The following is a 25,122-nucleotide window of genomic DNA, read 5'->3' on the forward strand; positions in this document are numbered from 1 at the left end:
AACCCATATAGGCTACAGTCAGGCTATTTGGGGACTTGAGGACATTTCAGAGCTATCTGGTCCAAGGCAAACAGAAGCCACACTAGTGCTGGCTTGAACACCGGTATTCCCTTCCTCTTCCTCATTCCGATCTATTGAAGATAACACTAGGGGGGCACAGGAGTGTCAGAACAGGGATAAGGACAGTTAGATGCGGATGAGGCTGGATCAGGCCAGTACAGTTCCGGCAACTCTCTCATAGTGACCAAGCTGAAACCCCAAGGAATGATGTGAGGGTGGCAGCCTCTTCCATTCAAGTCTCCTGGCACTGACCTATATGTAGCTGTCACTGAATGCTTTCTCCTCACCAAGTTGGCCTACTCTTTCAACAATACCAAAGTTGGTGGCCATTATGACCTGAGACACCAGACTCCTTGCATAGATTCTGATCATTTGGGACTCTTGGCACAGAGATCACCCTGACCGAGGCCTGCATTTGGCCCACCAGGTTTTGAAACCATTCTTGGAGACACTCAGGGGGGCTATCAATCCTAGCTCAGAAGAAAGGGTATTTCATAGGATGCTTGGTCCATGGTATCTCCTGAAAATATGTCCAATGCCTTTCAGAGAATGGGTCTTGGAGACATTTATATTCTACTAAAAAGAAGAAAAGCTGAGGAACAAGCTTGACTTAATTTTGGGCCCCCAATAAAATAGCTTCTGGAGAAGAAGGAAGCCTATGACCCTCATTAGTCCTCTCAGGAGCTTGGGAGAATCCATGGAACAAGGCACAGGAAGCATATTTTGGTGGAGGGCAACTGCCTACAGCCCGGGGCCTCCTGAATTGATGGCTGCTAACTCCATTAACGGCCAGTGTTAAACTCCGTGAGTGTTAAAGCCTAACTCTTACGGAGGGCGCCAGGTTGGAGCAGCTGCGAGGCCTCGGTCTGCACAATTCCAGCGCGGTACCTCCGGTTGACGCGGGAATAAGTTTAGAGGCGGAACCGAACGCCACGCGCTCGGCTGCCCGCCGGGATGCTTTTTCCAGTGACACCAACGCGGCAGCCTTCTTCAGGGCGGGCAGGTGGGGAAGGGCTGCTCCGACGCCTGCGCAGTACGTGCGCTAGGACCGAGGCTGGCGCGACCCTCCCTCGAATGGGGGACGGCTATGGCTCCCCGCCTGGAGAGTGGCCTTATGGAGGGGCCGCTGCCGTGGGTGTCGGCAGCTCGCAGCTATGCAACAGCTGAGGAAGCTGCGGACGCTGTTTCGTTGCAGCTCTGCCTTAAACACAACACTCCCCGCACCTAGGTGGCGAGACTCGAACGGGCGCGTTGCTATGACATCATACCCTCGCGCCGCGCCCTGTGGGCGCGGTCAGAAATAGAGTACTTCCGTAATTGGAAAAGCGAAGGGTAGGCCCCGCCTCTCAAGGGAAAATTAGCATAAATGACGTTGCAAGAGCGGGTTGGCGTGGCCACGCATAAAAGGAAGGGGTAGTTGAGTGGGCGACCTCGCGAGGTTGTTGTAAGCCAATGTTTTCCAGTCTTTCTTGGCAGCGTCCACGTAGCACCCCCCGGCTGGTAATGATGGGAGAAGCGGGAGTTGGGCCTAGCTGCCCCTTGGGCTGAGCCAGCAACAGAAGTTTGTATGTTCTCACTGCTCTGCAAAGGAAATCTTGATTGTCTTCAATTCCTGGCAAGGACCATCCTCTGCACACCCCTGCTTGCTTCCCCTTGCCGACCCGGGGATGAGCTCCTTCCCATTCCGTGTGACTTTGCCCCCAAGAGGAAATGGTCCCCACAGGAGCCCCGGAGAATGCTCCAGAGCTGCAGAAAGTTTGCTTTGGAAACAGTGATAGAAAACAGGAAAAAACAGCCCTTTTCCCCAAGGGAAGCTGAATAGTGCACTGACTTTTTTCCCCCTTATCAAATGCCTTTGCCTTTTGTGAGTAAACATGCTGCCTCTATTGCTTCCCAAAGAGTATTTTCGGTAGCCCAGTTAGAGAACTGAGTTTCAGAGAGGCACTTCATCACGAATGTAGCTTAACATTAGTGAGACTGGGGTGACACAAACTAAGCCAACCAGAATTTAGTTGGGTTCACAAGCATGCTAAATTGTAAAGCATGATTTCAAATAAGCTGTGGTACAGCTTAGCGTGTTGTGTCTTTGTACTCATGAAGAGCAGTCCCGGAGGGCTTCTGAGGGCTTCCACCGCCTGGCAGAGCCAAGGGGGGTGTTTCTACAAGGGCCCTCACTTGGCCTGTCTCTGTTCTGCCCTAGGGCTCAAGAAGAAGACTCACGCTCTGCAGCCCAGCAACAAGACCATTGTGACCTACCACAAGGCTGGGCATGCTGTGGCTGGCCGGTTCCTGGAACATGCAGACCCTTTGCTCAAGGTACATCTCTGTTTGTGGGCTTCCGGCCATCCCAGAGAGGAGGGTAGAAGTGGGGGAGGTCCTCTTATTTACTACATTTTCGGTTAACCCAACCTTCTTAACTTTTTCAGGTTAAGAGTTTCCCAAAATGGCTTATGAGCAAGATAAACAGTATCAGCAAAAATAGGATGCATGTTATTTAAGTGATCCTTTTTCTGGGGCAGATGGTGGTGATGGCCCTGCAGGGGACAGGTGAGCCCAGCTGGACAGCTCCTTACTTGTCTTCTTTCTGCATGTGCTCAGAAGGGCCAGGTAGGGCTGTATATTCCCATCTGTGGAGTCTCCCGTGGGGGGCAAGAGGGGGCACGTGAAAGAAAGCCCTCTTGTTCAATGGGGCTTTTTAAAGGTAAGAGCAAAGGTTGGGCTGGATCCAAACTTTGCACTTTTATTTCTTTGCACTCAGAAATAAATTTTTGCTCTGTCCTTCCAGCCCTCGACAGCAGCTGTCATCTACAGCATTTCTGTTTCTGTGCTGGCTAAAGGGCATAAAGGTTGTTCGAAACTGAGGGGGGTTGCTGTTCCAGGACCAGATGTCTCTGTATTCAATTTTGGCTCTCCTGAGTGTGTCTATTGCTTGCAAAGTTTTGTCTAGGGGAGAATGCAGTCAATATTTGTCTGCCAGCAGGATGCAGAGATGTTATTATTTATTTTTCCATTGGTTAGAGTTATACAGTAGTCTGCCTTTCCCCCAGGGGCTCTAGGTAGCCCACGGAGCAGCTTTTCCTTGTGACAACTTCCCTGTGGAGTAGCTTGGGTTGAGAAGTAGTGACTAGCTCAAAGTCATCAGTGAGTTCCTGGGGCAGTCAGTAGACTTGAACCCGGGCCCCACTAATCCCACTCCAGCACCTTAGCCTCTACCCCATCCTGGCAGTTCTTCCAGTTTGCTCAAAAGAGAGTGGCCATTCTGCTCCCCTGAGGTGTGTGTGTGTGTGTTTGTCTTTCTGGCAGGTCTCATCATCCCACAGGTGGAGGGGTTCCTCTCTATACCCAGGAGCAGCTTTTGGATGGCATGTGCATGAGGTTGGGGGGCTGCATGGCCAAGCCGTTGCTTTTTGGCCATATTGCCACTGCTGCCTCCTTTGACCTTCTGGGGAGGACAGAGGGGGAGACTTGACTCCTGAGAAGCCATACAGTGAAGCCACAGCCAGGAGGTGTGCGCTCTGATAAATGCTGCCTACCAAAAGACCTGGAGCTGGTGTTGAGCAGAAGGAGGAGAAAGCCTCAGAGGCCACTTTGGAGGCCAAAACTATCAGAGAAGATCCATCGGTGGAGATGACAGAGGGCTCAAAAGGGAGAGGTTTAGGAGATGTTGTGCTGTGAGATTTTGGGAGAGGTGTTACCTCAGCCTGTACTAGGCCCTACAGTGCCCCCTGATTCCCATAAAAGGGCCCTGTGGCTGAAGACACCTCTGAACTTGAAGGGCATGTCCCTACCCAAAAAGGAACCAAGAGTCTTTCTCAGCAAGCCCCCCGCAAGAGACACAAAGATACGGGGATGTCCAGCAGACAATCCCAGTGCCTGCTCCAAATCCTAATTCTAGGCCAGAATAAGCAAACTCCTATGCACTGAAGTATGGAGGTGTGAATTTGGTCTTTGAACAAATTCTGTGACTGCTTTATTTTTCCTTTCTGAAGGTTGGAAAGCATCTTCTGGAGAAGGAGGTCTTGGAGAAGGCAGACGTGGTGCTGCTGAGGCCAAGACCTTTTACAGAGAAATCCACCTATGTGGAATTGTTGAGGGGATAGGCTGCTTAACTGAAGATGTTTCCCATCCAGGGGGGTCTGGAGAACTGGAACCTGGAGCAGGAAGGGGGGGGGCAGCAAAAGCCTCCTAGAGGAATGAGGACAACTGAGAAGGATGCTCCCCCCCACAACTATGGCTTGTTTCTCCAAGGACCACCTTCTGGTGCTGCAGACACTCCAGAACCATCTGTGCCTTGCTCTGCCACCCAAACCCAGGATCGGAGGGCTTCCTCGCTGTCTGGATGGCTCTCGGGCCCTCTCGCCGAAGGACCCCATGCGGGGCTCAAGGAACTCTTGTCAGCAACCAGCAGCCCCCTTGGGGAACAGGTGAATAGGAGGAAGAGCACAGACTGGGGTGCTGGCTTGCAAGAGACAAGTGGGACTCCCAGCCCCCGACAGAGGAGAGCCTTGCGCCAGGCTGTGAGCAGCTGGCAGTCAGTGTCCTGGGGAGGTAAGGAAAGGAACAGCCACAGTTGCCTTGGAGATTTGGTGCCCTCCCTCCATTTTCACCTGCCTTCCATGCCCCCCATCAGCCAGCTGCCCTGCCCCCCAGAGCTGCCCCTGCTGTCATCTCTGGGGCAGCATCCTTCTCTCTGAAACAGAAGGAGGAGATGGGAGCGAGGGCAGTTGTGAGCAGCCGGCTTGCTAAATGGCAGCTGAATGGAGTGTTGGGTGCTTTTTTTGTTGTTTTGTTAAAGGGCCTCTTCCTGCTGGTTGTCAGCACAGGCCCCTGGATGATCCTGAGTCATAAGATAGTAGCAGCCCCATGTGGTTTCCTTCGTGTGGCATCTGCAGTCCCCCAGGCGAGGCTTCTCTGCAGGCGGGGCTTAGTCTTGGGAGTGGCATCCTTTCCGGCTGGCATAGGTTTTGGTCTAGCCAGGCTCCGACAGGAATATCAGGCTGAATTCTGCTCTTGGCTGGACAAGGCCAGCCAGAAGGTTGCCCAGATGTACAGCTAGCAGTTTCTATTCAGACTCCACTGATCCGGTATCCCGTAAAGGCAGGGCTCCTCCCAGCCTGTCTGACTCCTGTCTGACTCCCAGCCTGTCTGACTTCAGGCCCAAGTTGGGACAGCTTGTCCCCTGCTATTTCCTGTGCTGCCACCACCTACACCTCCCCATCTAGTTATCTCCAAGCTGCAGAAGGGAGGGTCTGCCCCCTGCCTTCCAAAGTTCCTGGAGTTCTCCTTCCAACATGCCTTGTACAGGCTTGGACTGTGGTCCATCTGGACTGACAACCCTTAAGCCTAAATGCCTTTGTCCCAGCCTTGTTCCCCCAGATGCTGTGCCTGGAGAAATGCAGGGATGCCACCCCCCCAAGTCTTCTGCCTGCAGTGCCTGGGTTCTAGCATGGAGCAGAAGGAGGTGCCTTAAACCAAGTCAGATCATTTTCCTGACTTTCATGGTTCTGTCTACCTCAGAAGGCAACAGAGGTCACCTTGATCAGTTGCACGAGATGCTTCCCTGCTATGGCTCTTTCCCAGTGTTTGCAGACACCCCTCTGTTTAGCCCTGCCTGACTGTAACCTCGCTTGGAAAGGGTGTATTCAATTATGCACTGACCCTCTCCCTGAAAAGAATTGGGAGGAGGAAAGACCTTACAGAGACCGCTTAAAACAACTTTAATCACCAGAACATCGGAGGTAGGGGCGCTCTATATGTGTGGACAGAATTTAATCCAAAGGGGTGGGGGTAAAAGAGGAGGAATGCAGAGCATGGAAGAAACACGCACACAGATGGAGCGTTCCAAGTAATGAGGAGAATGCAGGCCAGACCTGGTTGGGCAGAGTGTTGTTTTGATCCCAGATGGACCTTGCTTTGCAAAAAGCAGGAATTGTGTGCTCTTACCAAGATCTTGGCTTCCTCCTGTTGGCTTAGCCAGTGTTTCCTTGATGTGGCACCCTGGAAGGTGCTCCTTGGTGCTTCGAATGCAAATACAGCCCCCTTTCCTTGTGCGTGTGGGTTTGCTTCCTTGGTGCCCTCATAACAAAGCAGAGCATAATTGCCTGTCTTTAATGGTTTGGCTGTACATAATCAGAAGGCAGCCTTGTCATCCTGTAAGGGGCTCGCTCCATTGCTGCACGAGAGGCTGACGCTGTCCACTTGAGGAAAAGCCAACTGTCAGTCCACGGTGCATCTGCACTGTGACCCCCACGTGCAGCCTGGAATGTGGAGAAGACCGGGGCGCCTCCCCGGTGCAGAATGTTGCCAGGGTTCAGCCAGAGCCTGTGAGTGCAATGGGAGCTCTTGTGCTGCTCATCAAGCGGGGAGGTGGCTGCTCCACCCTTGGGCTCCCGCGGGATGCTTGGGGGCTGGGCTGCAGGGCTCTGGGGGCTGCTGATCAGGCCTTGCCCAGAGATCTGGCTCTGTTCTTCCCTCTGCAGATCAGCCTGTCTCTCCAGCAGCTTTGCCCAGCCTGGAGGATGAGAACTGATTGCGAGAAGGCAAGCAGGAAATTGGGGGGGGGGGTTCTTGTTTCCAGATCCCCTCCTTGTGTATCTGCTGAAAGGACCAGCTTGGCCCTTTTGTGCGAAGGTGAATCCTGCCCGGATGCCCAACCAGCTGGCTTGTCTTTGGGAGTCTGTACGAAATCCCCGGCCTGTGTGGCCTGGGGGTAGGTATCATTCAGGGCGTTCACCGTGAAGGAGCTTGCTTTGGTCCCTCTAGGTGGCCCAAAAGGAGACAGAGAGCTGTAGGCTGTTCTTGCTATCGGCCCAGGGGAAGTTTTTATTTCTGTGGTTTGGGAAAAAAGCCCCAAAACAAAGCCTCTGAATACGGGTTTTGCCTCCGAGTTGGACATAATGCAGGCAGCCTCGGGAGCTGTTCTTCCAGCAAGCCAGATGTGTGCCTCCAAGCCCAAGTGGCTGGACCCTGGAAGCTGAAGGTGCCGCCCACAGAGCCTGCTCTCCGTTTCACGGCCCTGTGGAGCAGTTGCAGCGAGGAGAAGCAAAGGGCAGCATCACAGGTGCTTCTCTCTTGCCTCTGGCAGCTCAGGATGCTGAATGCTGTCTGGCCACCTATTCCTTGTTGCAGCAAGAAGGCAGCCCACCCCAGCCCCCACCTCCTTTGGGAGCAGAACTACACTGGCACTCGCCTCAGAGTGACTTGGATTTCACAGGGATGTGAGTCCTGGAAAGACTTGACTCTGAACAGCCTTTAGGCTAATGGCTGAATTGGGGGAAGCGGCTGCTGCCGGGCCCCCTTCAGTCAGGTTTCCCGTGAGGTCAGGCGCCAGAGCCCTCTGGCTTTTCCACCTGGGTTGCACTGTAGTGAAGAGATGCTTTTTTCTTGGAGTGGCAGGATGGCCAGGCCTTCCCGGTGCAGGGCGCTCCAAGGCTGCTCAGCCCAGCCGCAGCGAAAGTCTCCAAGTGGGGCGTCTGGAGTTGAGCATCTTGCAAAGCCAGAGAAGGAGACCAGCCTGGCTCTGCTGGGGGTTCATTCTCCTTGGCCAACTGCCACTGAAGATGAGGGGCTGCAGGCCAAGGACGGTCTGAGTGGGCAAGGCCAGGGTGGCCGGCTGGGCGGCCTCTCCTGGTCTGACAGTCTGGGAGAGGCTGGGCAGAGGCCACAGGACCACGGGGGGTGAGGTGCAGAGCCAGCAGTGTCCACCAGCCAGCCCCCTTGCTGAAGGTCCCCGAGAACAGCTCCCCCCTCATAAAACTGGGTTTAATAGCAACTAAGATCCAATGGTTTAGTCTTTTCCTGGCTGAACTAGGTAAAATACTTTAAATGACATGAGTTGGGGAAGGCAAACTGTTGTTCTATCTTGAGCCACACAGGCAAAATGGGTGCATCCAGGGGGTGGGGAGGGAGGCTGGGCTCAGAGTCTGCCCTTCTAGCATCCCCCAGCCCATCTCCCCCCATTCTTACAGAGAAGACGAAGCTATGCTGTGGGGACCACGGAGGACGTGAAACTGATGAATTCTGAAATAGCTGGAGTCCTGGAGGTTCGGTGACTGCAAGGGAAAAGGCAAACTCACAGGGAACTCTTGCTTGGAAGCCTGCAGGAGGCTGGCTTGCTCTCCTGTGGCTCCAATAGGGCCCCATCTTGATTGGGGGGGATACTTGAGCTTTTATCCACGGGGGAAGGCCTCTAGGCCTCTGCTCTCAACTAGCAGCCTGAGCCATACTCATTTTTCATCAAAAAAGGTCTGTTTTACGGGTGCGGGTTCTGGAAGCACCTGGGATTCTGCTTCACTGCCCATCGCACGCCTGGCTTGGCTTGGGTCTGTCGAGCACCGGGGAGGTTGGTGAGCAGCTACATCAGCAGTCTGGGCCCTGCATCTTGCCAGCCATGCCATGCCACACCACGCCCCCGGCCAGCTTTTTCTCAAGAAGAGCCTTTCCATGGAGGAAGGCACACCACTGTGATACGGGTGGGCATCCACTCCAGTGGGATATCCCAGAGCCCGGCTGAAGTTGGTGCCAGCTGCGTTGGTGCTGGGCGCTGCACAAAGCTCTGGAGCAGTGGGCAAGAGTTAAGGCCACAGGGAACAGCATGTGCTTAGAAGTGAGACCAGGGCACTCTTGCCCGGCAGAGCAGCAGTTCTTAAGGATGCCCAGGAATTCACGCTTTGCATCAGACCCCAGAGGTGCTGCAGAACAGGTGCTATGTTTTCCCCTTGGTTCCTTTGGTATGATGGGTACCTTGTCTTGGTGAGGAGCTTCCTGGCTCACCCCAGCAGCACTCAAGGCACGTGGCAGAAGAGGATGCCGCCTCATTCAGGGCTCAAGCAGCCCTCGCCCCCAGCTCCCCAGCAAGGTGGTGGGTGCCCCCTCCTCAGTCTGCCTCCCCCAGCCGAAGGGAGCTGGGGAAGGTTCAAAGTGCCTGCAGGAAATGGGAAGGCCAGCAGGGTGTCTGCTGTGGGGGGAGGTCACAAAAGGAGATTGGCAAAGTAAGTGCTGGGCAAGGAGGAAGGGGGTGGCACTTGGCACAGTTCGCAAAAGTCCTGGCTGGTCCTGGCCGCGTAGGAGAAATGAACAAATCCCTTCAGATTCCAAATGACGGATAGCACAAGAGTGGACGTTGGCACCTTGGCGGGGCTCCTGGGTGCCCTCCCTGTTACTCATCCTTCGGCTTTTCCACAGCCAGGAAAGGGCCCGCTTGGAGCTCGGAATCGCTGAGGTGCTTCTTCTCACGCCCCGGCTCAGCTTTTGTCCTCGTCCAGGAGGGGGAGCGGAGGTAGCCGGCTCGGGGGGTTGGGTGGGGATGCAGGCCTGGGCAGAAATGGAGGGGAGAGGGATCGGGTCCTTGTTAGCTTTTTTTCTCCGTGGGCCGGAGCAACCGCCCCTCCGCCAGCTGCAGTCAGGTGGTTTAACCGAGGCTGCCCAGCAGCTCTAGCTGGGGAACCTAGAAGCCCCCATTCAGCACATCTGTTGCAGGCTTCCTCAACCGTGGCAACTTTAAGATGGGTGGACTTCAACTCCCAGAATTCCCCAGCCAGCCATGCTGGCTGGGGAATTCTGGGAGTTGAAGTCCACCCATCTTAAAGTTGCCACGGTTGAGAAACACTGATCTGGTGAGTCTTGCACAAAAGATTCATCTGTTTGCCTGGGGAAAGGGAGGGTACAAAGCCCCCTCAGAACAGGAGAGGAGTGATGCTCTACTTCTTTCACACACACCCCCAAGCTTCTGAGCTTCTTGTCCACGGGAAGTCCCCCCCCCCAGCTTTGCTCACTGACTCCAAGTTGGGAGGTCTTCCTCCTCACGTCCCCCTTTCCCACCTCCAAGGAGGTGGATCTGCATCTCTCTGTCCCTGGGAAGCCGCAGCAGCTGCTGCCACCTCCCGCCCCCACCCCAGCATGGCATTATTTGCAGCAGCAGCACGTCATCTCATCCCACCGCCTTGAGGGAGGGGCAGCAGAAGAGGAACCTGGGTGAGGGTGGAATCACACTGGATGAACAGACAGCTGTTGGGGGCCCCGGCTGCTGGCCCCAGCCCAGTCCAGCTGTTCCTTGCTCTCCCCTCGCTCTGAAATCAGTGGGTCCCCTTTGGAGGCTGGAATCTATGACGCAGCGTGGGTGCCTGTGTTTGTGCGTGTAAGGGGACACAATATGCACACAGCTGTGCACACTCGATTAAGCAGGTGTCATGCAGTGCCGCCTGCTGCCTGTGCCCTGCTGCTATCTGGTGGGACAGGCTGGCTGGGTGACCTTTCTGCCCTGGCCAGGAGAGCTGAGCCAGCAGCCCAGTCAAAGCACGCCCAGCCCTCTGGTTCCTGTGCCCTGGAGAGGGAAGGATTTCCCTCTTTGCCCTGAAACTGGCCTCTCTGCTTGCACCAGCCATGATTAGATGCATGGTAGGAATAGTAGGAATAGTATATATAATATAATAATAATAATAGGAATAGTAATAACAACTACTGATGCTCTTGGAATCAGATACCTGACAATAACACTGATAAATTGTTGACTGCCTGGCTAGCAAGCCCTGCTTGTTGGGGCTGTGAATCAGTTTGCCCTTCAGGACTGCCAAGCCTATGGTGCACAGCACCTCCCATGGACCTGCCCCGTCCCTCTGCCAGGGCTAGTTTCCACATGTCCCTACCAAAACGCTGATCTGTGGAAGTGCCAGGAATATGGGGAGGGCGGTGGGGGGTGCTCTGCTTTTATGCAGCGCCCTGTGACTCTCCCAACTGGAAGGAGGGAGGGAGGCAGCGCTCCAGGGAGCTGTGGGGAAGTTAAGCATCCCCTCTTGACGGGGGCCTCCTAAATCAGCCCAGGGTACCCCAGACCTGCCTGGGGCAGGCGAGGATTGTGGCTCGTTGCCACCTTTCCACGAGTCCCTCTTAACTGGACGTACTGTGCCCCGGCTGCATTCTGCAGTATTGTGTGACTGGTGGGAGGGGGAGCAGCAGAGGCCCTTAGAGACTGAGGGGGAGTCTTTCCACCTGGTCCAAAGGTTGCCCTTCCGATCGTGGCAGGACTCAACGGGGCTGGCAGAGCTGAAGGCAGCGGGGGGTGGGGGGCACCCCCTAAGGGCAAGGATGGAAGCCTCTTTGGAGCCAAGCTCCCGCTGCCACTCTCAGCCAGAGGATGGCACTTGACACGGAATGCTCATCCACCAATTACACGCACACGCACACACACCCCAGGGATTGTGGGAGGGGCACGCTCACCAGCAGGGGGCTCACGGGCTACGTTTTCATCGTCAGAGTCCGCAAAGACCTCAGCCAGCTCCTGGTCAGACATGTCTGTCAGCTCCGTGAGGTCCAGCAGGTCGAAGTGCACCTCGAGGGACGAAACGCTGCTCAGGGGTTCTGAGAAGAGATGGGGGGGTAGGGAGGTCAGCAGGCTGGAGTGAGGGGCCGGGGGGGGCTAGGCAGTGGCCAGAAGAGGCAGGGTCTTTGCAAGGGCGGCCCCCTTCCTGTGGGGGGAACCTCCAGGGAGGCTCCCTCTTCATGGGAAGGGGGCAGGAGCGAGGGGGCTTGTCTAATTAGATAGACGCTCCTACGTTTGAACATTCTCTGTGTTGGTGCAATTAGTTTTAGGGGATTATTGGCTGCTGTTTTTAATCCACGGACCTCATATGGTCTGGGAACTTCGAAAGGCACCAAGCTGGAGGAAGAGCCCTGCATGGAGATATTATGAAGGTGGGAGGTCCGTATTTTCATTCTCCCCCCCCCCCCGTGGCCTTTGGGGGGCTGCTCTTCTGATGGCAGAGATTTTACATCTTGCTTTTTGTTACAGAAGCATTCCTGTTCCTGCCCTGCGAGGTAGTTCGGGCTCCGAGAGAACAACCGGCCAACCCAAAGTCGCCCAGGGAGCCGCATTGGTGGCTGGGGTGGACTAGAACCTGGGCCCCCTGCTCCACCCCCAACATCTTGACCACTACCCCACCCTGGCCATCCGAATCCTTAAACCAGGCATCCTCAGGCCAGCTCTTTCTCCCCCCACCCCCCATGTATCGTTCTTTGTGGCAAACTGATCTCGGTTCAGCCGGTGGAGCCAAGACCAGGTATTTCCTCTGGGCAAGGAATCGCTGCCTTCCCTCCTGCTAATCCAGGGACAGGCAGGCCCTTGACGGCCACGGGAATGTTGGTTGAGTGGACGGATGCTGCTCCACCGGTGGGGCTTGGGGCTTTAAGTGCTCGCTCAGAGCCTCCTTTTTTCCAAAAGGAGTCTCAGGAAGCCCATCCAGGTCTTGTTCTGCACTTACGCCGGCGCTCTGCAACCTGCAGCAGCCCTGAAGTGGGGACCGGGATCCCGCCTTCCTCCTCAGCCAGAGAGCTGTGGGGCTCTTCTGCCAGCCCGTGCAGGGAGAGGGTAACGGGGGCCAGCCCCTCCGGTTTCAGGGCTTCCTGGGCCAGCTCTGGAATGACAAAACGGGGCATTGAGGAAGGGGTCATTGCAGGATTGCCACAAAAAGGCCCGGCCTGCTCGGCCTCACAGCTGCCTCCGAGTTTGCCAGAGAACGGTAAAACCTCACCAGAGCTGCTTTTGGGAGATGGGCACCCACGTACTTTTGACAACAGATAAATAATGTTTTAAGAAGGGGAAGGCAGGTCTCCCCCACAGTCCCTCCTGCAGGGTGCTTGAAGGTGGGCCCGGGGCCACCCACCTTCTGTTTCTGCAGGAAACTCCAGCAACACAACCAGCTAAAATCTGAAGATTGGCAAGTTGGGCCCCGTGGCCTCCTGCCTGCCAAAGTGGACACTAGCAGGGCCTTGGGTGGAAGGCTCCTAGTGCCATTGTCAGAGCACTGAGCAAAACCCCTGGAAAAATGCCAAAAAAGAGGGAGGACCAAGGTACCTCCCCCTCCCCTGGTAGTGTCAGGGAAAGGCTGTGGGGTGCTGCGTAGTCAGGGCTGCAGAGGGGCTGCTCCGCCATCGATGGCCCGTTTCTGTTCTGCAATTCCTGCTTGCTTAGCCCTGGACTCCGCACCCCTTCAAGAGGGTGCCGCTTCTTGATGGCTGGCTGCATGCACAAGCTGCTCAACACCTTGTACTAAGAAAAAGCCCTTGCAGACAGGCATGGTGCAGAGCTGGATGAGCAGTAGCTGTTGGGTACCAGGAGCCTAAGACTCTGCTCTGGCACCCGGCCTCCCCGCCTGCAGAGACAAAAGGCCGGCTTATTTTGGAGCAGGTGGTGGGCAAAACAAAGGCTGATCTGTCCAGGGCAGGGAGAGGCAACTGGGGCCACGGTCCTGGCCATGTGCCAGGTATGCCTCAGATACCCTCTTTCTCTCCTCATCAGTGGGGTGGCCCCTGGCCTCTGGAAGTGCCCTGAAAGAGCTGTAGCAAGGCTGACTAGGCATCTGTCAGCAGCTGCCTTGCTGATGATGCCTGCCTGTCTGCCTGCCATTTAATTTCCAACAGAGAGTGATGGGGGCAGCCAGGAGAGTGTGCAAGGTCACCCTCAACCTGGGGAAGGAACATAACCACGCGGCTGTGCAGGGCGATCATCACAGGGAAGATGCTTGAGGCCACTGGGCTAGCTGCCATGCAGTTGTTCTGCCCTGACCACATTCAGGGAGGAGCCTTGCAAGCATGGCTCTCCTCATGTGACTTCTTCTCTGGTGTAGGTGCATCTGGATCACCGTTTTGCCTGCCTGGAGGGTGAGCCAAGCTGTCCTGCCCACAGCCTTTTCCATCAATGTTGTCGGTTGGCACGGAAGTGAAGGTGCAGCAGGATCTCAGCAGCTGGAAGGGGTACGCCTCTTAAACTCCTCATTCTCTGTAGGCAGAAAAGCGAGGGGAGGGAGGGCACAAGTACGTTCGTGTGCCTGAGTGTGAATGAGTGTGATTGCCTGCACACGTGTGTGGACCAAGTGAGAGCTCTGCCCCATAGCCCTCCCCACATGCAGGACCTAAAGCAGTGTTTCTCAACCTTGGCAACTTCAAGCTGTGTGGACTTCAGTTCATGGCTGGCTGGGGAATTATGGGAGTTGAAGTCCACAAAGCTTAAAGTTGCCGAGGTTGAGAAACTCTGACCTAAAGGGTGCAGTCCTTGCAGGAAGATTTACTGCTTGCTCAGATGCCCAAGTTGCTTGTTTGCAGAAGCTTGAGACCATCACAAAAAAGTGGCTGAAGTTAGTGCTCCTCAAAAGGTCTCGGGGCACCTTGGGAGGCAAATCAACTTGAGAGCAGCCCCATCCTGGAACGGGGTTAGCTGAGAGGACTGACATCCAGCGCAAGCCTCAAGAGCGGAAAATAAGCTGTGTCCCCTTGGCTGAGAGGCTGGGGCGGCTGAGAGGAAGCATTGAATCCTGGCACCCGCAGGGGCCCAGAACACAGGAGGCTGGGCTGAACACCTGCAGGACAGTTTCGGGAGAAGGATTTAAATATGAAACCTGAGTGGAAGAATGGGGGACGGAGACCAAGTGAAGGCAAAAGACTCCGCACCTGCGCTGGCCTTCTACAGCATACAGTGGGAGATTTCCTTCCAGCGATACACAACCTGATTGGGCCCCCAGACTCAGCTGGGGTGCTGGCAAGGGCAGGGTGCTTCTTCAGATCCCAGCTTTATACACCAGGGAGGGTAGGGGGGGGGGGAGCCAGGCAGAAGGGAGAAAAACAGCATTCAGAGCTCAAAGCACTGAATTATTCATGGCCAGATTTTTTAACAAGCCTAGTGTGGGTAAATTGCAAAGCAGGCGCGAATGTAACAGGATACTTCCGGTTCTCAGTAGGCTGAGGGCAGCACGACAGGCTTGAGAAAAGGGTTGAACTTGGATTCATCCCCCTCTCCAAGGGGTCTCTCCATCTGACCATGGCCTTTGCCTGGGGTTTGAGAACCCGTCTTTGCATCAGCTGCTCACGCTGCTGCTGGGAAGCCCCATGGAGGCCCCCAGATGCTGTCTGTCAGCGAGGACCCCCTTTCCAGCAGCATATGCCTGCCCCCTTCCCGCAAGTCCCATGTCCACAAACGATGGAATGGAGCCCTGGGAAGGCCCGGTGGCTTCCGAAGGGCAGCATAACTTGGCCGATAGCTTGATGTTCTGGTGGTGGCCATTTCAGCAGGATGCCTGAGACATTGCTGGCACGGAGGGCATTCATAAATACCATCCTCCCCCAGGGCTGCCTCTCCATTCACCCACCTCCAGCATTTGGCCAGACACAACTTGCCCAGCGTGTTCAGTTGAGGCAGGAGCATATGGCTGCATCCCTCCCTCCTCCACTCCCGCAACAGTCTGCCACACTTGCATGGCTATTCTTGTTCTGCAGCAGGGCTGATTTCGTGCACAGAAAGGCTGTGCCTGTACAGTTTTAGGGCTAGGGCACCTCAGGGAAGGTGCAAAATCCTTGAGCTGTGAAACCTCCCCTGGGTCATCCATCCCTCGCGCTGAGGCCACGTCCTGCTCTGCTCCTCTGGGCAGGGACCAAACCATCTCTTGAGCACTCTGGGAGCAACGTGCTTGCTTCCTTTGTGCCCTCGGCTAAAGGGTTTTATGGGATGGAGGAGTCCACTCAAGCCCTGGGAACTGTGAGCAGAGCCAGCCACAGGTCACTTAGTCCAGATTGCTCATTTAAATGACTGCACCATCAGATTCCTCCTTGTGGACTGCTTTCCTTTCTGATTCTGCATCTCTGGCTATGGCTTCTCTTTAACAGATTGCGCTGATACATTTTTGCACTTATGGCGCCCTTGCCTGGTTGGAGAACCTCTCCCTTGAGCAAACCTTTAAGCTTGCCTTAACACCCAGCAGCCTGTCCTTTACACTTGGAAGTAGCAAGCCTTTGCTTAGAGCAGGGTTTCTCAACCTTGGCAGCTTACAGATGTTTAAGAGCTTGGCTGGCTGGGGAATTCTGGGAGTTGAAATCCACACATCTTAAAGTTGCCAAGGTTGGGAAACACTGGCCTGGAGGGAGCCGTTCTTCCTGGGATGGGTAGAAAGATCTCTCAGAATGATGAGGCACTGACCTGGCTTTCTTTGATCTTGTCTGTCTCTTATGGCTGGTGAGAATGTTGCAGCATGGAAAACAGCAGGCTCGGCTGTGTAGCCATGGCCCTGGAGAAGCCAGCATCTAAGATAGGGGGGTAAAACTGGAGTGGCCAAGCCGTTCAAGGGATGCAGTAAAGACTTAGATGGAACGGCTCCAGGGTTTGCCCTGGGCTGGGAGAACTGCCTTAGAGAAGCCCCTCCTCAGCTGGGCTTCCTTTCCACCCCCCTAGGCCCGCTTTGCCCTTCCACCTGCCTCTAGCAGGCCCAACACACACACACACACCCTGTGCAGAGCAGGCTGCTCCCTTCACTCTGTCCCCCACCCCCCACTGCCGCCTTCCTTTCTCCAGCACCCGCCCTGCCTTCTCTGCTCCAGCAGCTGCCCTGCAGTGAAGGGAGGGGGGGCTCAGAAGAAGAGTCGGGCGCGTTATTCTCACAACAACGACAAGGACTGCTGCTGCTGCTGCTGCTGCTGCTGACTCATGTTATGGGACCCAGTGAGAGGGAGCCCAGCCCGTCTCAAAGCTGCAGGTTGGTGTGGTGGGGAGGAGGTGGGCCTGGCAGGATCTGCTAGGTCTGAATCCCCACAAAGGGAATCTGCCAAGCTGACAGCCCCTCCCTAGAACCATAAATGGGACGCGGGGGGGGGGGGGATACTGAATTTTGTGGAGGGGACTTGCAGTTATTGATCCGATGCAGAACTCCCCGGAGCTGCTCCGCCATGTCCAGCTGCTCCCTCCACCGCCAGCTGGTGTTTGGAGGTCCCCAGGATGATACTTTTGCCCTGTTGGGCCTGGAGGGGAACTAAACTGGCATTTGCTCAAAGGCGCTGTGCGCAGCCGCCCCAAGGGAAGGGTGAGCCGTACCATTAGAAACGGGTTGGGGGAGTAGTTCCTGGTCAGACAAGGAGTGAGAGAAGCACCCTGGAAAGGAAGAGCGCTGCACAGGGCCTCTTGCTGGGCTGCCGCTCCCCCTCCGCCCTTCTGGGCGCACACGGCCAGGAGCCCACCGCCTCCCGGACTCCCGGCTGGCGCCCTGAAGATCCCGGATCCGAGGCGGAGGCCAGGGAGGGTCGGCAGACTCGCGGGAGCCACTCGTAAAAACAAGCGCCCCACCCGGATCGGGGCACCCGTCTTAACCTCTTGAAACGGGGCCCCGCGATACACCCAAAGCCCACCAACCCGAAATGCACGCCTCCCTCCTCGTGCACATTCACACGTGCTTTTTAGCGACACGAGTCCGACAGCATTCCAGTCACACCCCACTGCGTGCTCCAGGCATCCTCCGGGGAAGCCGCGACGTGTCTTGCCTGCCGTCCCTCTTGGCTTAACCGGGCCACACGCTCCGGGGCGTTTCTAGCCTCCAGCGCCTAAAAGACTAAACCGTCTGCAGTGGGGGAGCCCTAAGGACGGGAGAGCTGTCTGCCAGACGCGTCCCGGCTTTTTGGAGTTGCTTAGCTTTCCCACTCCAGCCACGCAAGTGAAAAAGTGGGAAGGGGCGCCCAAAGTTGACAAGTCGGGGAGGACCCCGTCCTTCGGTCCCGTAAGCCCATCCCTCCTTCCCCCAGAGCGGTAAGCCTTTTCTCCCCCAAAACGGGGAACCTCCCAGGCGCCCGGCACGTTCAACGGACGAACTGGGTCCCTCGCCAAAGCCTAGGGCCGACCCCGTGGGCCCCGGGCCTCCCCATCTCACCGGTCCCTTCGAGCAATAGCTGCTCGTCCGCGCCCGCCAGCCGCGTCCTGGACGCCCCTCGCCTTCCGGGCCGGCCGGCCGGCCGACCGAGCTACTCACCCGGGGGGGCGGCCCCTCCTGGCGTCTCCATCCGTCCTGGCTGCACCAGACTCTCGCGGAGCCGCTGCCGCCTCCCTCCGCGCCGCTGTGACCACTGCAGCGGCAGCGGCAGCAGCCGCCCGAGCGCACATCGCCGGTGGGGAGGAGCGGGCCCGGCGCGGGGGAGGGCGCGGAGCGGGCGGGCGAGCGCGCGCGCCCAGCCGCCGCCGCCGCCGCCGCCGCCGCCTTAGAGCACCGAGGAGCGCCGCCGCCGCGCAGCGCAGGCCAAGGGGAGGAGATTCCGGGCGGGGCGAGCCGCGGACTGGCGCGCAGCCCACCAGTGGCTTCAGCCGGCCCATGGCGAGACGAGCGGGCGGCCGGGCATCGGAGCTCGGCAGACGTCTCCTTGATGCCCTGGACCATCAGGAGGGCGAGGGCGCCTCTGAGCACAAGCGAAGTGCTAGGGCTCAGGGCATAACCTGCATGCCTGCGGGAGGAGGGGCCGCGGGGGTTCCCCGAAGATCCCCGCCGGCTGAGCTGCAGATGGGGCTGCTCAAAGCTCGGAATCCGCCGCGGACGCCGCAAGCGAGGTGGCACTCTGCACATGGACAGGAGTGCCCTCTTCTGGTTAACCGTAGGTGCGCGGCTGATCCTGCTTTGCGGGCAGTTCCTGACGCGAAGCCCCCTACCGCCCTCAGTCTCGGGGCGCCCCAAGAGCCCCCCAGGAACGGAGGGGCTGCGCGACCCAAGTCACGGGCGGCGGGGCTGCCCGGCTGCCCCCTTCGCCGGGCCGCCAGCCCCATCCTCCCAGCCCGCGAGCGAGCAAGTGGCGGCGGCCCCGCCCCCGTTGCCAGGGCGGTCGTTAGGGGTGGCTGCGCGGCCCCGCCCCTCTCGCGAGGTTTGGGCGGCGGTTGCCCGGAGACGCGGCGGGCGAGCGTCCCTGTCTGGCGGCGAGATGGTGAGGGCCGCTCCGCTCGCGGGGGCCTCGGACGGGCCGGTGGGGGGCTGGGATCGCCCGCCCCCCCGAGGCTGCGGGCGCCCTCTCCCGGCCCGGGGGGGGACTGCGCCTCCCCTTCCCTGCCTGGCTGCGCGGAGATGCTGGCCGCACGGGCGTCTGGGCGGGGGCGGCGCGGGTCCCCCTCCTTGAGGCGGGCGGGGGGCTGCCGTGCAGGGGGACCCACCGCAGCTGTCCTCCCCCTCCCCGGTGGTCCAGGCACCCAAAAAGAAGGGGGAGAAGAAAGCCGGCGGCGGCGGCGGCGGCAAGAAGGGCAAAGGCGCGAAGGGCCCCGCGGTGGTGGATGTTCTGCCCCCCGAGGGCATGACCAAGGAGCAGGTGGGTGCGCGCCTCTGGAGGTCCGCGGGGGGCTGGCCCCCTCCCTGCCTGCCTCCCTCTGGCTCCCTGCGGAGGGGCGGGCAGCCTGCCCACCCGGCCGTTGGGCTGGGGGTTCCTGGGCCGCCTCCCCGGCTGAGCCTTCTCTGGACTCTTGCAGCTGGAGGAGCACATGGGCCGGATCCGGGAGGAGCTGGACCGCGAGCGGGAGGAGCGGAACTATTTCCAGTTGGAGCGAGATAAGATCCACACCTTCTGGGAAATCACTCGGCGGCAGCTGGATGAGAAGAAGGCAGAGCTGCGCAACAAGGACCGGGAGATGGAGGAGGCTGAAGAGCGTCACCAAGTGGAGATCAAGGTGCGGGCTGTGGGCTTGGCCTTCCCCTGAACATCAGGAGGGCTGTCATTACTTGGATCTGGAACCCACGACAGCCCTGCAGGGTGCCCCAAATGCCAGGCAGGTTAGCCTCTCTGCTGGTTATCTCAGGTGTACAAGCAAAAGGTGAAGCACTTGCTGTACGAGCATCAGAACAACCTCACTGAACTGAAGGCAGAGGGTACCGTGGCCATGAAGCTGGCTCAGAAGGATCACCGCTCTCAGGAGATGGAGATGCGCAAAGACATGCGCACCCTGAAGGTCGAGTTGAAGGAGCAGGAGCTTGCCAACGAAATGGTGGTGAAGAACCTTCGACTGGTAAGTACACCTGGAACTATATGGGCTTGTCTGCTCTGCACTGGGGAAAGGGACACCCCAGCCGTCTGCCCTCCAGGCAAGCCAGCCTTGTCTCTGCCACTGCATTTGGCAGAGCAAGCAGCCTTCTGTGCTTGCAGGGCCCGTCGCTAAGCAGCACTGCTGTCTTTAACAGAAACAGCAAGAAGAGCTGACGTGTCTACGCAATGACTTCGAGAGACAGGTGAAAGGTCAGTCCCAGGACTTGGTGCATAACCCAGAGCACAGAGGCCTATCTCCACCACGCTCAGCAGCCTCTCTTAAGGGCAGCTCAGCAGTCACAGTCTCGTTCTTCAGAGGAATCCCGGAGTGTGTGAGCATTGCTTCACAGTGGGCAGCGTGAATGTAACTGTAGAGCCCCCTTTGTGCTGTTTTGTGTACCAAGGGGACCAGAGTAGGGGGGGGCGGCTGGGTAAAGGAGGTCGTGTGTGTTCAGGGTCCATCGCCCATGTCGGTTGATGCGTGACTTGTGCACGCACATGCTGCATGGTAAGAGTAAGCAAAATGACATGCTGCTTTATGGGGTGTGAGAGTGCCTCTGCGTGGATTTTCAGTCCAGAGTCTTGTTGAGGCCTAGAGAGTACCGGCCCCATCTCCGCCGGAGCCACTGTCTAAGGACAGAAACCTACGTGGGCTTAACAGTCGCTGACCTGGTGGAGCACTCAGCCTGCCCTGGGTGCTCCTTCTGCAGAGATTGAGGCCAAGTACGAGAAAAAGATGCGAGTGCTGCGGGACGAACTTGACTTGCGCAGGAAGACAGAGATCCACGAGATTGAGGAAAGGAAAAACGGTCAGATCAACACGCTGATGAAGAATCACGAGAAGGCCTTCAGTGACATCAAGAACTACTACAATGATGTCACGCTCAACAACTTGGCGCTGATCAATACTCTCAAGGTAAACCACAAAGCAGCCTTCTCTGCTGGCCGCAGCAGGTTGCTGAAGGCCTAAGCAGTTGGACCCAAAGGAGGGCGTGGCGTGGCTTTTCCCCCTGTTCAGATGGTCTGATGGGCGTATTCATGCCTCCCAGCGCGGGGTAGCCCCTGGGGTAATTGGAAGCTTCTTCGTATTGCTCTTTCGGCTTGGGGCAGATTATGTGAAGCTTTTTTTTTTTCTTTGAAGCTTATTGTTTCTTTGGTATCTATCGTAAGTGTAAACAATAGCAGTACTTGTTGGTTGAAGAACAAAAATAAATATCCACTGCAGGGTTGCATTAGGCCTAAGCAAATGGACCGAAGAACATGCAAGGGTTTGAGTCGTCCTGCTATCATGTCATGGCTGGGTCTCTGTCTGTTCGTGGGTGGGTCTTTTATCGAAATGGAGAGAACGCTTGAAGGCACATTGAGGGGGGAAGTGGTGGCGGCTGGCCTTGAAGGTCTGAGACCCCCCCCCCCAAATTCCTGGCATACAGGAGCAGATGGAGGAAATGAAGAAAAAAGAAGACCACCTGGAGAAGGAAATGGCGGAAGTGCTACAGCAGAATAAAAGGTTGGCGGACCCCCTGCAACGAGCCCGGGATGAGGTCTCTGAGCTGCAGAGGAAGCTGGCTCACTATGAGAAGGACACGGCCATATTGGCAGTAAGTTGCAGGCCTCTCCCCACCCTCAGGATGGGAACCTCAGGTGTGTCCAGGCCACGACACATAGCAGAGCTGGTGTAATGCCAGCCGTTAAAGCTAACGGGGCCCTCTTGGAAATGCCTTCAAAGTGCTGTAGGGAGAGAAAAGTGAAAGGTGGGTGCTTTGTCCCTCTTCTGCCACTTTTCTGGAGACCACCTGAACGGAGCTCAGGTGCTACCAATGGTTTATAGACCCGCTTGAGGACTTAACAGTTCAGGGTCTTTTGTGGTGCGTAGCAGGTTCGGCAGAGCGTTGATAATCACAATGAAAACTGAGGGGTGTAAGAAAACTTGGAGCCCTCCCTTCCTGTTCTTAAACTCCTCTCTGGGAAGTACCGCACATGCATTCTTCACTCCTGCTATTCCACAAACGTCTTGCAGCTGTTCTGAGCCCCCTTTCCCCTCCAGAGCATTCGGGCTCGACTGAAAGTCAGCGAGAAAGAACTGAAGGATCTTCAGTGGGAGTATGAAGTGCTACAGCAAAGATTCAGCAAGGTGAGGGTTGAGGGCCAATCCTTACTCAGTGGTTGATCCTGGGATGGGTGGAGGATTCTGGAATTTGAAGGGAGGGAATGAAAAGCCAGGCCTGCTCCTGTAAATAGCCAAAGGAACTCTACCCCGCTGGGAGAGAGACCGGGTACCTGTGCTGACACTGTTCAGCAGACTGGGGGGGGGGGCATTGAAAACTGCTGGAAGGTGGGCCCACTCGCTGCCTTATCTAGCACTCTGGGGTATTAGACAGATGTTGCGGTCTGAACCTGGACTTCTTGCGTGCAAAGCAGGGCTCTACTCCTGAGCAGCTGTGTCTTTCCTGATACTCTTCTATCTATCTTGAGGCCTGGGTGCTGTGCACCATGAATCATGGGCACGCAGCCTGATGCGGGAATGCCCTTCATGCTCTCTGCTGCCGACTTTTGAGGGAAGTTGCCTTGCTGACCATCTTCACAGGTACAGGACGAGCGAAATGACCTCTACCAGAAGTTCACCAAAGCCATTAATGAGGTGCAGCAGAAAACCGGCTTCAAGAACCTGCTGCTGGAGCGGAAGCTGATAGGTCTGGCCAGCCTTCTGGAGAAGAAGGAGGTGCAGCTGAACGAGGTGTTGGCTGCCTCCAACCTCGATCCCAGCGCTCTCACTGTGGTCACCCACAAGCTGGAGGTATCGGACCCACCCAAGCTCTGGAAACTAGATGCACCTGCCTAAATGTTACTACTTTGCTCTTCGGTTAAACAACATCGTGGGTGATGAAAAATGGGGCTATTGCTTCCTGTTGCTGGAGCGAGCTGGGCTGTTTGGGATTGGGCCCTCCCTCACTGTTGAGTTGTCCCGAGGGGTAGCCCCAAGCAGGAGGATGGAAGGGGCTTTCTAGAAGAAATGTACTTTGGTTGCCCTCTTGGGCCATTTGTCTGCCTATTTAGCCTCTTCCAAGGAACGGCATGGGAACGCGGCATTTCGGGGGGGTCTGGGCTGAGCCGAGGTGACACGGTTACAAAGCCACCTGTGAGCCCCTGAGGTGGCACCAGTGTTTTCCTTTGGAAATTGAACAATATGGGGGTCTTTAGCTACTGATGTGGTAAAATGGGGGCTTTGCTGTGCTGCTCCGTTTTCTCTCAGGGAAGAGAATATGACCGGAGCATGTCTCCTCCGGGCTTTTCTGATTCTCCCAGCGCCAGCATTCAGATTGTTTCATGCATGCTGCTCCCCAGTCTGAAAGGCCAGACACCCTCACTGGGCCTCGCAAGAGCCATGTAAAGTTGATGGAGTATCTTCTAATGGCTCCGGCACAGAGTCCCATTTCCTGAACGGTCCAAGCAAGCCCTGGCTGACAGGGCGGGGTGGGGTGTCTAGCAGGTAGTCCCCACTAGGAACTGAGGGCAGATCCTGCTCTGTCCCCTCCTTTCAAGGACTGATCAGCCACCAAGACCACTGTGGCTGTTTATTGTAGGGATCCCAAAAGTCTTCTCTCTCCTTGTCCTTCCTCTGCTGGCCAGTCTCTGGGCTGGCTGGAGGGGTGGAAATCAGCGTCTCCAGCAACTTGACCTGTCTGGGAGTGGGGTGAGCAAGTCACGCATTCCAAGCACCATCGGTGCCAGTAACTGGAGACACAACTCGGCAGATCCTTCCCGGGACGTGCGCCTCCTTCCACCAGTTGCTTTTGCTGTCAGGCTGCTGCAGGAGGCACCTCTGCAGAGACCTCCCACCCATTGTCCTTTTCTGATGCTACGACTGGATCCTGCACCAAACCCATCAGAAATGATCTGGTAGCCCAGAGTTTGCATCCAGTGTCTGGTGGGCAAGTCAGCCTGACTCTGACTTCCAGAGCACCAGAGAGCCTCGTTCTCCTTAGGAGGACAGAGGCAGGGGCACCTGCAGGATTCCACTTTCTCTTCTAGGACTTACTTGCCAGAATTAAGTTTGGTATTTGATGCAACATTTAACCCCTGTCAGTTACCTTCAGCTTCTTTAATGTAAAAGTAATTATGGTTTTCAGCTCTTGTGGCTGCAGAAAAAAGCTTAGAAGCAGATTGGCATTTCTAGTGAGATTTCAGAGGTAGGGAAGGATGGAGGGAGGGAAGAGAGAAATCATCTTCAGCTGTTCCTGAGAGAATGGTCAGGGACCCACCCCGGCCGGCAGTGCCACAAGACGCCCTGGGCACTGGAGAGACGCTTTTGAGCCGGTTCCTTGAATGTGATTTTAACAGGCACGGTGTTCTTCACAGGATGTGCTGGATTCCAAAAACAATGCTATCAAAGATCTGCAGTATGAGTTGGCCAGAGTGTGCAAGGTAAGAGTTGCGCATGGAAAGAGCTATGTCGAGGGCCGTGGGGTGAGAACAAATGGAAGGTCTCTTTAGACACTGAGGAGAAAGAAATTCCTTTGCTTCTGCACCAGAGATGAGAGGCGTTCAATGATCCTTTGTCGGGGAAGCTGTTTCTGCTTGCAGTATTCATGGAGCCCTGTGGTATTCAGAGTCCATCCCCCAGGCAGGCCCCCTCTGGACCTGTTGGACTGCAGCCTTTCCCACTGTTACACCCATGGGGATGATGGGAACAGTTGCCCGGTGTTTCTAGAGCTGCCTGCTGGAGAGGCCTGGCCCGAGCTCCCCTTTCCTCCTCGCAGCCTTCCAGGCGAAGAAGCCCCAGGCCTGCAGCTGCTCTCAGGCCGCAGGGGCAGAGCAGGTGCCGCCCTGGCTGTGCCAGGCAGGATTCCAAATGGGGAGGCCTCCTGAGCCATCCAGCAGTGGGGGGAATTCCCTCCCTGTCCGCAGCCCACCGCCTGGCCTCACAGCGCACCGCTTCCCCTCACAGGCACACAATGATTTGTTGCGGACATACGAGGCAAAACTCGTCGCCTTTGGGATTCCCTTGGACAATTTGGGCTTCAAGCCTCTAGAGACCTCCGTGCTTGGACACACGCTTGGCCAGGGCCCTGCGGGATTTGTCTCAACCCCCACGTAGCAGAGCCCGTCAAAACCCTCTTCAGAAGACAATTTGCTCGAGCCTCGCAGCCAAGCCAAGCCTCCAGCGGCTTTTTTGGGTCAGCGGAAGAAGCAGCCTGCAATGAAGAGGTTGGGCCGGCCTGTGTTCCTTTTGTATTAAACATACCTTAAGGGGGCTTTTTGTAAGTGTCAAAC

At 56.6% G+C, this 25,122-nt stretch overlaps 3 protein-coding genes across 3 annotated transcripts in view; 2 read left to right on the top strand and 1 right to left on the bottom strand.

Moving 5' to 3' along the window:
• Positions 1-25,122, top strand: part of DEF8 (differentially expressed in FDCP 8 homolog) — a 44,811-nt gene that overhangs the window by 8,696 nt on the left and 10,993 nt on the right. The gene's annotated exons all lie outside the window — the stretch shown is intronic.
• DBNDD1 (dysbindin domain containing 1) lies at positions 6,750-18,051 on the bottom strand. Its single transcript, XM_063313145.1, has 4 exons — positions 17,832-18,051; positions 12,315-12,467; positions 11,275-11,415; positions 6,750-9,372 (listed from the first exon to the last, which is right to left on the bottom strand). The coding sequence occupies exons 1-4, from the start codon at positions 17,860-17,862 to the stop codon at positions 9,218-9,220; spliced, it is 480 nt and encodes a 159-aa protein (XP_063169215.1). The 5' UTR covers positions 17,863-18,051; the 3' UTR covers positions 6,750-9,217.
• Positions 18,676-25,102, top strand: GAS8 (growth arrest specific 8). The gene is made up of 11 exons (XM_063313148.1): positions 18,676-18,768; positions 19,024-19,143; positions 19,301-19,498; positions 19,628-19,834; positions 20,007-20,061; positions 20,562-20,767; positions 21,282-21,449; positions 21,896-21,982; positions 22,436-22,645; positions 24,208-24,273; positions 24,797-25,102. The coding sequence occupies exons 1-11, from the start codon at positions 18,766-18,768 to the stop codon at positions 24,944-24,946; spliced, it is 1,470 nt and encodes a 489-aa protein (XP_063169218.1). The 5' UTR covers positions 18,676-18,765; the 3' UTR covers positions 24,947-25,102.

Source organism: Candoia aspera, chromosome 11 (assembly GCF_035149785.1).
Source record: "Candoia aspera isolate rCanAsp1 chromosome 11, rCanAsp1.hap2, whole genome shotgun sequence".
In the NCBI taxonomy this organism is placed as follows: Eukaryota; Metazoa; Chordata; class Lepidosauria; order Squamata; family Boidae; genus Candoia; species Candoia aspera.

Coding starts and splice junctions, on each gene's coding strand:
- DBNDD1 (XM_063313145.1), bottom strand. CDS start 17,862: ATGGAGACGCCAGGAGGGGCCGCCCCCCCGG. Junction 12,468..17,831: donor AGGAGGGGCCGCCCCCCCGG/GTGAGTAGCTCG, acceptor TTGTCATTCCAG/AGCTGGCCCAGGAAGCCCTG. Junction 9,373..11,274: donor AGCCCGTGAGCCCCCTGCTG/GTGAGCGTGCCC, acceptor ATTTCTGCCCAG/GCCTGCATCCCCACCCAACC.
- GAS8 (XM_063313148.1), top strand. Junction 21,450..21,895: donor AGGACACGGCCATATTGGCA/GTAAGTTGCAGG, acceptor TTTCCCCTCCAG/AGCATTCGGGCTCGACTGAA. Junction 21,983..22,435: donor TACAGCAAAGATTCAGCAAG/GTGAGGGTTGAG, acceptor CCATCTTCACAG/GTACAGGACGAGCGAAATGA.